Source organism: Dicentrarchus labrax, unplaced genomic scaffold, assembly GCF_905237075.1.
Source record: "Dicentrarchus labrax unplaced genomic scaffold, dlabrax2021, whole genome shotgun sequence".
NCBI lineage: Eukaryota > Metazoa > Chordata > Actinopteri > Moronidae > Dicentrarchus > Dicentrarchus labrax.
In genome coordinates this window covers 16,621,919-16,631,844 of record NW_026136715.1, presented here as the reverse complement: position 1 = coordinate 16,631,844, position 9,926 = coordinate 16,621,919, and the positions used below count along the sequence as shown (strand labels likewise).

The window sequence follows — 9,926 nt, the reverse complement described above, 5'->3', positions numbered from 1 at the left end:
GCGGTCAAAACATCAGACCCACCGAGTTTACTCAGGTCCTGGGCAAAGGCAGTGCGCCACCGAGCAAGACGCACTGCACTGTCAGTCTGCACCGCAGATAGGACACCATGTGCTGAGGACAGCAGAATACTGTAAATGTATTTATTTATTTATTTATGTATTTGTATGCTGTCACCATCGATCATTATCCAGATATGAGATATAAAATCTTCCCAGTGCATGAAAACCACAACACAACTGTCACCCCAGGGTTACTTGCCCAGGGTGTGACAAGTATATTTCTATATATATATATATATATATATATATATATATATATATATATACATACAAGGCAGTTCACAGTGTTTTACATAAAAACATAACAGAAAAAAATTAACAGCTTTAACTAATGATTACAGTCTTTTTTTTCGTTCCTGTGATGAATTTCATGCAGCTGCCAAAGAAAGTTAATTGGTTAACCACTAAACACTGAGCAAAGGAGAAAATAATGAATAGTTTACGCGGAATAGGGCAACACGGAGTCAAGTTAAAGTTTATTAAAGGTTGTTATTCTGTGCATGACTGGATATGGAACAAAAAGACACACACACACACACACACACACACACACACACACACACACACACACACACACACACACACACACACACACACACACACACACACACACACAGCATTAACATGCCTTATTCGTACATTATGTCAATAAAATAGCATTACTGACACATTGCTGTGCAAAAACAGTATGTTTTATATAAAAGAAAGAAATCACACTCAAGTATTAGAAACTAAGGGAACATGTTCTGGTTTTTAAATACAGGGTCTGAAACGTTGCAAAGAAAGTCAATTCAGGTTGTGTCATTATATTTATTCGTGTGTTTACATTACATTTCTTTACAATAAAACTCCTCAGTGAGTCCTGTTTTCTTCAAGATGCTATCTTGTGAACTGCTACTGTGATGGTCCCATGACTCCTCACCAGAATATTTCTACAAAACAAAAACAAAATGCACTTATGATAAACAATATACAGACAAATAAGAGAGATTAGTTAACATTGACAAATATCTCTGGTTTACACGTATTGGCCTTAAACTGATTAATCATATCAACCTGTCATTAACCTCCAATATTATGTATATGATGCAGTTTGACTAATTACTGTATGACTGATTAATACTACACTCTTTAAACAAATTCCCTAAGCATGTATTATTACTGTTTACGATGTTATGACTAACGATTATTTTTAGTGTCATCATCATAAGCATCAACAATAGAGCTATATTGTGACCAATGTAAATGCTGTTTCATTCTCATCCTGCCACTGGAAGTTGTAGGGTTCTTTGTATTATTCAAAAAGAAAGAAATGGCCTTTAAACTTTAGTTCAATGCCAAATTGAAATAACTTTCCTATTAGTTGATTATTGATTAGATAAATGAACGGCCTGTCACATTTTGTTTTGTAATTTGATATCTGTGTCAGCCTTTAAGTCATTGATTTACAACTTGTTGAAAAATACTGTAATCTTAGACAGCAGCCTACGAGTCACAACAGAGCAGGAGGCTCATCTACAGTATGAATACAATCACTATAACGTCTAACAGTCTAAATAATTTCTTCCTAATTATAATAATAATAATAATAATAATAATAATAATAATAATAATAATAAGTACAGGTGCGAGTTGAGCTCTTTGATACCCACGCACACATTCAGAAGGTGTTTGTCCAGAAGGGGGCAGCAGAGCCATACAAATGAAAATGAACTCCTCTGGCAACTTTGGCCACTTTGATCACAGTGTGAGGTACAAATAATGGACCCTCCATTTCTGATTTTGGATCTCTTTTAACAATTCTTCTCTAGATTTACTGATCTCCCCAAGTATTAATCAAAACCACTACAGTCAGACCTCATAAATTCACTGAGATGAGAGAAAAAGGAGAGGCTGAAAGTCAGTCAAGCAAAGAAGACAAAAGATTGTGTCAGCGCTCACCCCGACTCAGACTCCAGGCACACAGTGGGAGAGTCTGTCGGGTCTCTGGTGAGAGCTGCAGCTTGTTTGGCCAAAACGGACACAACACCGCCATGTTCATCAGACAGGGAGCCACGGCCTGGTGATTGTGACATATAAAAGAGTGTTACTGCACAGAATTGAAGACGATGTCAAAACAAGTGCTTATGAAACAGTCTCCTGAGGCAACTGAAGGGCCTCCGTCCATCTGCTGTATTTGGATATTCTAGGTGTGTCAAACATAAATAAAAAACAATGATGTGGTACTGTCATGAAAAGAATTGATAACAGATGAATATTTATTGTAGATTCAACTTCAGGCAGCCTTTAATGTGTGTGCAGTCTTTTACATGTTGTCAAATGTAGTTTACAGGTGCAACTTCTCACCTATCAAACACAACACATTTAGTAATAACTTCACACTCAGGGGGGCGAAATGGGGGCCATCAGTGGGACGACAGTGACAGTTACTGTATGTGATGTGTTTGGTCAGAGATGTTGACACGGTGGAAGAGAAAGCGGGAGGACAGAGCTCACTGTCCATCTTTGAGAAGGACATAGCAGAGACATGTAGGAGAAGGTTTTCTTGTGCACATGTTTTGTATTGTAAGAGCAAATAGTACTTTAAATATAGCCAACAGTGTCTGGATGGTCATATAAGTTCCATTTACATTTTACCTATCCTTCTTTTTCTTGACATGTTTTCATTTATTTTCGTTTTTTAATTTCTGTTACATATAAGGTGTTGAAGGCTGTTGAAACTGGTGTTTTTATGACATGAGCTTATTCAGTTGGCTTTAGAAGATAAACAAATAAAAAAACACCAGTTTAGTGTCTGAGTACTGACTACTGGTCATTTAAACATATGACTGTCTGTCTTGGCTCAAATATAAAGATGGCTGTGATGAAGTGGTTGCTGAATATATTTACCTTTGACATAGGATGTAAATGTTGTGAGTTGGACTGCAACAGTTAGTTTCAGGATCAAGTATTTACACATTATTTTCTCAATTCACAAAAATGCTCATCACAAGTTCCCACGGCCAATGGTGACGTCTTAAAATGTCTTATTTTGTCCTAAACAACATGTACAGTTGATTGTCATAAAAGGCTAAGAACACCAGAAAATGTTCACATTTGAGAAGCCGAATCAAGTGAAAAAATATTTTAACAATTAATTATCAAATGATCTGCCAACCATTTTTCTGTCGAGCAACTCATCAATTAGACTGGACTCAATTAGCTTCCAGTGAGCGAGATACTGTGACTGCAGTATGATTCATGATTAGTGTGGGAATGATAATGTTTGCATCACAAATTACATTTTCACTGAACAAACGATTAAAATCACGATGGTGTGAAATGTGTTGGGGTGTTGGAGAACAGGATTTGTGGACCAGAGCAATTCTTAAGAGCTACAGACTTCATTATAATGCCATATTGCAGTTTCCATACAATAATATAATAGTGCAGCCCTAAAAAGAAGTGTTACGATGCAGTTAACTTTAGAAAACTGTAACAGTGTATAGGAAAATGTGCTTGAAACTATTGGAAAGTAATATAGACTTTAAATACTGGACCAATGTTGTTTAAAAACCATCACTTGTTTGTATTATTTACATACAGAAACTCACATTTGTCTTTCTATTTGCTGTCATTTTACGGGTGCTGACCATCGATACGTCGATGTTACTGACCGACACCCTAAAGATACCTGTGTGTGTGTGTGGGGGGGGGGGTAACTGTGTGTTTGCTTACAGCCCAGGTTGTGTCCCTGTTGATCCGTGCAGAGCACACCGACGACTGCTGGGTTCTTCATGCTGCCGACAACAAGAGACAAAGAGCGGTCAGCCTCCTTTAACGTCCCCACAGTCACACTACGAACTCAAACACGGTCTGCTGTGAACTTACGTGTCGTCGAGATGTTGCTCGAGGGTCGCCTCCATCATTAACAATCGTAAATAACTGCGAAATTAAAGTTTTGCGGGTGAAGTTTTGTTGTTATGGTTGTCTGCTTCCTCGGAGCTTCCGGGTGGCGTCATCTGACTGTCACGTGCGCGAAGGGTCCCTGTGAGGACCAAGCCGCACAAAGCGCGGTAAAGAAATAATAAACAGGACAGACCGACAAACGTGACGGTACTTGCTGTTTAATACTTAGACATATATATATATAGGGTGTTATTATGTGAACAATGTGCACTCATATGCATAAGTACGGCTGATATATCTACAGACATTTCCTTACAGGTTGGTGTCAAGAAATCTACTAATTGTGTGTTTGTCCTCGGGAGATTTCATATTCCGCTATAAGCATTTGATATATAAGCTTCATATATTGTAGATGCAATTATGATTCCTGGCTTCTTCTATGCGGCTGTGTCCTCATGCAAAAATCATTCTCTAAACTGGATTAGTTATGAAACCCTGCCTCTCTATATTTTATCATTCACATGTCACTCTCTTCATCCCAGCCCCAGTGACAAATGGATGTTGATATTCAGAGTTGCATGAATGTAAAATTACATTACTTGAGTTATTTTTTCCTCTGGATTATAGAATCTTTATTGATAATCCGGTTTCTTTCTCACGCATTGCACAGGCGGCCCACAATCTGACTCACATATAATCTGAGGTTGCCTAAAACAGCTCTAGTGTCACATGCTCCTCAGTCATAATAACACAGCCTATTTAAAGAAACATGAAGTTTTTGTTTGACACTCAGATCTAGAAGCAAAATCCTGAATGGTGCAAACATTATTCAACATAACACTCACCAACATAATGTGAACGATACAACTTTCTGTTCTTTATTGAACATAAAATACAGTGTTAATATTATAAGCATAAAGCAGGGACCTTGTTTCTCGAAGCCTTTTGTTGATGGATATTGTTAATGTGTTTTCTTCAAAAGTTAGCTTGAGGCCACAGCCTGGGCTCACCTCCCTGCATGATTTCTGCAGCCTGTCCCAAGACAGTGAGGCTTCAGTACTCCTGCTGACAGGGCAGAAATGGGTGAATGTAATTATGTGGCCGCTGCATTGGAGGAATCCATCACCTGCACAGCAGCAGGGTAATGTCCTGCTGCTGACTAACCCATGGGGTACGCCCCTCCCCTCTTCTCCTCTAATTCTATCTTTTCCTCTCCTCTTTGCTCACTCATATTTCTCTCCTCGCAGTTTAAATCAGAGCCTGGACGCTTCTGGTGACAACCTGCTGCCCATCACTGTCCGAGCATGTACGAAGGCAAACACACGTACCAGTGCAAGTTTATGTATGCAGAATAATGTATATGGTCCACACGTGATGTCTTCTTCACACACACACACACACACACACACACACACACACACACACACACACACACACACACACACACACACACACGAAAGGAGTCTTTAATCTAAGGAAGGGAGGTTGGCATTCAAACTTCATCCCATTATTTGCTACATATGGCGACTTTACAGCCACAGTAAATCTCCAAATGAGCTGAACCCAAAATAGAGATCTGACTCAGAGTCAGTGTATCATCAACCTGCCATATACTGTATAATAGCTAATATAATTCAGGGATTGCACTATTATTTATGTAACTCAGCAGAGAATAAGACCTATTATTCACATTCTGTTATCCATTAAGTGACACTGTAGCTTAATAAGCAATGTCAGTGAGCTGTAGAGAGGTGTGTCTACAAATTTGCTCAAGCTTTTAGCATTGTGATTAAATTGTGAATTAATGAAAGAATAGTAAAAGAAGCATCATTATAGAAACAGAAAAAACTGAAGCAAATTATCCCTCCACTCAAAAAGACCACATCCGAACACATTTTACTATCAAAATTGATATTTTTAAATGTACACCAAACAAATACATCAAACCAGTTATAGAATCGTTTATGAGACAAAGCAGATAAGTGTTTAATCTGGGCCTTATTTTCTCAATATGGTTTAACTAGCGTTTTGCTAAAGTTGATGACAGCTGTCACAGTACCTGGCATCATGGCACACATGACCCATAATAAAATAAGGAATATCACTTTCTAGCCTGTAAATGCTTTACATGAAGCCCAGTCCATGAGTCAGCCTGTGGTAATTTCACTAAACTCGTTATATGGCTCTGATGTTTTTTTTCTTGTCTTTGCTGCTTCAGATTGACAAATAACTGTGGATTTCATGGCACCTGTGCCCTTTCTTTCTCATGGAGGTGTCAGATTTATTTTGGTTCATATATATGTCGTCAGTAGTTGAGTACTTTTCCGTTATTTCTGTGTCAGCTTGAACTACTTGAGTCATGGAAGCTCTGTCAGCTTCTGCCTTGAGCAGATGTATGGTCAAACCCTAAAGATCTACAAGTAGAGGGGACTACTGCGAGTCTCCATCAGCCGTCACCCAGATGAATAAGATGACGAAGCTTCTGAAGAGACAGGCAGAGAGGGCGTGGGGAGAGCTCAGAAATGGGGAGGGAGGGAGGAGGGTTGGGTGGGGGTCGGAGGTGGATAAAGAGAGGGAGAGAGTGTGGCTCCCCCCTCTGAGGAGTTCTGGGAACCTTCATGACTGACTGGAGAGCCGGGGATCCAGTACAAGGTGCCGGAGAGACCGTTAACAGCTGTTGTCCAGTGCTGAGGGTGTTGAGAGAGCCCAGTTCTCCTGTTGCTGTCATGGGCTTCAGGGCGGTGCTGCTGTCCTTCCTCCTGGTGTCTCTGAGCTGGTCCAAAGGAGCCGTCATCACAGGGGTGAGTGAGACGTTTCTGACTCAGTCATTTTTGTCCCGTTATTTTATTAAATTGGTATATAATCAGATTTGCTCTAATTCTTCTAATTAGAAGTAACATTTTACATTATCTTCTTTCTGTGATTGTATGTTGTCACACTGTGATTTTACACTTTTTCTACTAAGGCTGCAACTAACAAATATTTTCAATATTGCTTAATTTGTCAGTCATTCTTTTGATTACTCAATTAATCTTTAAGTCCGTAACATGTAATGGTGAAAAATGCCCATCACAAGTTTCTTGAGCCTAGGGTGATGTCTTCAAATTGTTTTCTTTTTTTTTCTAAAAGAACAACAACAGAAAACAGAAAAAGCAGCAAATCTTCACAAATTTCAGAAGCAGGAGCCTGCAAATTTTTGGCAGTTTTACTTGATAAATGACTTGAACAATTAAAAAAAATTGGCCAATTTATGTTCTTTTCATTAATTAATTGACTAATTGTTTCATCAATAATTCAGTCTATGCTTTTGGAAGCGTACTGTACTTGCACTCAAACCTTTATATAATGTTTGTTTTTAATACAACTAGCCCTTGACTTTTGCATTTTTGTTAAATTTTTAAGCTGTAAATACAAAATAAAATAAAAAACTATGCAAACAGCACAGTTCACTTTTCGGGATAATTTTCTAAAATTTAATTACACATGACTGACAGGAGACCACATCCTCCCCCGCTTCAAGTCCATTGGAAAAACGAGAGGAAATTAACTCAGTCCACTGATTGATATTCATTTGTAAATGGATTAGGGAGATGACAGGCAATGGATAAAATGGCTTTCACTGTACGAACATGAGAGGGCATCTCTATTAGCATAAACAAAAATAAAACTGATTCCCAGGCATCAAAAGAACTCCCCTCATCTGTCCCTCTGCTTCTTTTATTCTTTTCTGTCTGCACCTCACCACCTTGTCTCTCTGTCTTTCCTGCAGGCCTGTGAGCGAGACGTGCAGTGTGGTTTTGGTCTTTGCTGTGCCGTCAGTCTATGGCTGAGGGGTCTGAGGATGTGCGTCCCAAGAGGTGTGGAAGGGGATGAATGCCACCCCTTTAGCCACAAGGTGGGGAGAAATGTGTTGTTATCACACTCTCTGCTACACACAAACACAGAGTCACACTCTCTTCTCGCCCACACTTCTGCGTTAGTGGAAATTCAGATTACATCAAATGCTGGCAGGTTGGCTGAAGCTTTGGAAAAGCTGCTGATAGCTGCAGGGGCTATTGATCTTCTCCACAGTGAGCCAGGCAATCAGAGCCATACATCACTTTGATCATCTGGAAATGGCAACAATTAGTTCTGCTAACACCACATCTGTCTCTGAATCCAGACTTTTAAAGAGCAGCTTTTTAAGACCTGCAGCTCCACTTGTCAGCTGATGACGGATTAAAACTGTCAGATTATCCCTCCCTCCCTTTCTTTCCCCCTTTCAGGTGCCCTATCCAGGCAAAAGGCAACATCATACCTGCCCCTGTCTCCCCCACTTGGTGTGCACCACTTACGATGATAGCAAGTATAGATGTACAGACGACTTCAAAAACATGGACTTTTAAAGGACGCCTAAACATTCAGATGAAGAAGTGCGTTACAGAAACAGCATCTCAGAGTGAAGACTTAAACAGGCCGTTGATCAGAAACACATATTTAATCTTCACTGGCTGTATTCTTCATTTGTGTACTCTATGCACTATAATACATAGTTTGGATACTGTTAATCATCAAGGACAGAAAAAGAAATGTCAAGAGAGTGTAAACTGTTAACAAGAGCCACACTAGACATCAGGCACTTTTTACTTAATCAAAAAAAAGAAGCTATTTGTGAACAATTGAAACAATTGGTGTTTTGTTTTCATGCTCATTTTGTGTTAATTTATCAAGAGAAATGTATAAATATTATTGTCAATAAAAGTATAATGATAACGTTGTTGGACATGTGCTCTATGGAATTTTCTTTTCCATGTACAGTTTATGTTGGTTGATTAAACATAATGTGTGTTATGGGATGGAAGTGGCAGGTGGTTTTAATCACAGTCTGATAATAATGAAGGTCATAATCAAAGTCTCCTTTACCTTCAGGGGAAAACGTGTGACTGCTACTACTAGTGACTTCTGCAGATGTCAATTAAAGGGACAAACAACAATGGAGTTTCTGTGTTTTGTGTTTTTTTCTAAATAGATATTTCTTAATAAGCTGCTCTAACAATTAAAAAATGTATAACACAGCAATGTGGCGTGAAATTTCTGTGCAGAAAATGGTAGTATTTCCTTTTAATGTATTTTATACTTCTACTCTGCTAAATGTAAGATGTTGTACTTGTTTACTTTCCTACACTTTACTACAGTTACTACTTTGTAGATCAAGCTGCCTTGCTATAGATCAATACAGCCAACAAAATAACCTTTACCTCAACTAGCTACAGCACAACAAACTGAGTTCATATTAATGCATAACTAATAATATTAAAAATAATATTAATATGATACATATAACACTTTAAAGGAGCCTCTTTTTTTTTGCATAAGGAGTACTTTTACTTTTGATATTTTATATGCATTTTACTGCTCATATGTATCTATAAGTCACATTTTGAATGCAGGACTTTTACTTATAATGGAGTCTTTTTATACTCCAGAAGAATTTAATACTTTATAATATTATATTATTATAATAATATAATACTTTTTCCACCACTGTTCTTTATTAAAACATAACTTTCAGTATTTCATTGAATAAAGAACACATCACTCTACGCATTCTGTAATTTGAGTAAGTTTCTTAAAATTCTTTATTCACACTTCAAGTCATTTCCCTGTGTCTTTGTTTTGTGTATTATTGTTATCAGCCCAACCCTTCCCAACTGACCTCAGTTCACACCCTTGAAAACACGTGGAAAGTTTCCATATCAACATTAAACAGAAGCTCTGGACATCAAATCCCCTGATCTACAGATCAGCATATTACTGTATCTATTAAAAACTTATCTTGCACATATGTATATATTTAAATAGTTTATCAAAGTAGATAATAAAAGTCAAATAACTATTTCTGTTACCATTGTCTTACGTTAAAGAAAATAAATCAACTATACTGAGGTGAACATTAACACTGTCACACTTTTGCATGTAAGATTTTTCTTCAGTACAAT

General features: G+C 38.0%; 2 protein-coding genes across 2 annotated transcripts; one reads left to right on the top strand and one right to left on the bottom strand.

The window, feature by feature from the left end:
• Positions 1-509: 509 nt before the first annotated feature.
• On the bottom strand, positions 510-4,087 carry lamtor5 (late endosomal/lysosomal adaptor, MAPK and MTOR activator 5). Its single transcript, XM_051424644.1, has 4 exons — positions 3,931-4,087; positions 3,778-3,839; positions 2,002-2,119; positions 510-992 (listed from the first exon to the last, which is right to left on the bottom strand). The coding sequence occupies exons 1-4, from the start codon at positions 3,966-3,968 to the stop codon at positions 932-934; spliced, it is 279 nt and encodes a 92-aa protein (XP_051280604.1). The 5' UTR covers positions 3,969-4,087; the 3' UTR covers positions 510-931.
• Positions 4,088-6,516: 2,429 nt separating this feature from the next.
• prok1 (prokineticin 1) lies at positions 6,517-8,926 on the top strand. The gene is made up of 3 exons (XM_051425049.1): positions 6,517-6,749; positions 7,718-7,843; positions 8,214-8,926. The coding sequence occupies exons 1-3, from the start codon at positions 6,567-6,569 to the stop codon at positions 8,331-8,333; spliced, it is 429 nt and encodes a 142-aa protein (XP_051281009.1). The 5' UTR covers positions 6,517-6,566; the 3' UTR covers positions 8,334-8,926.
• Positions 8,927-9,926: the final 1,000 nt, after the last annotated feature.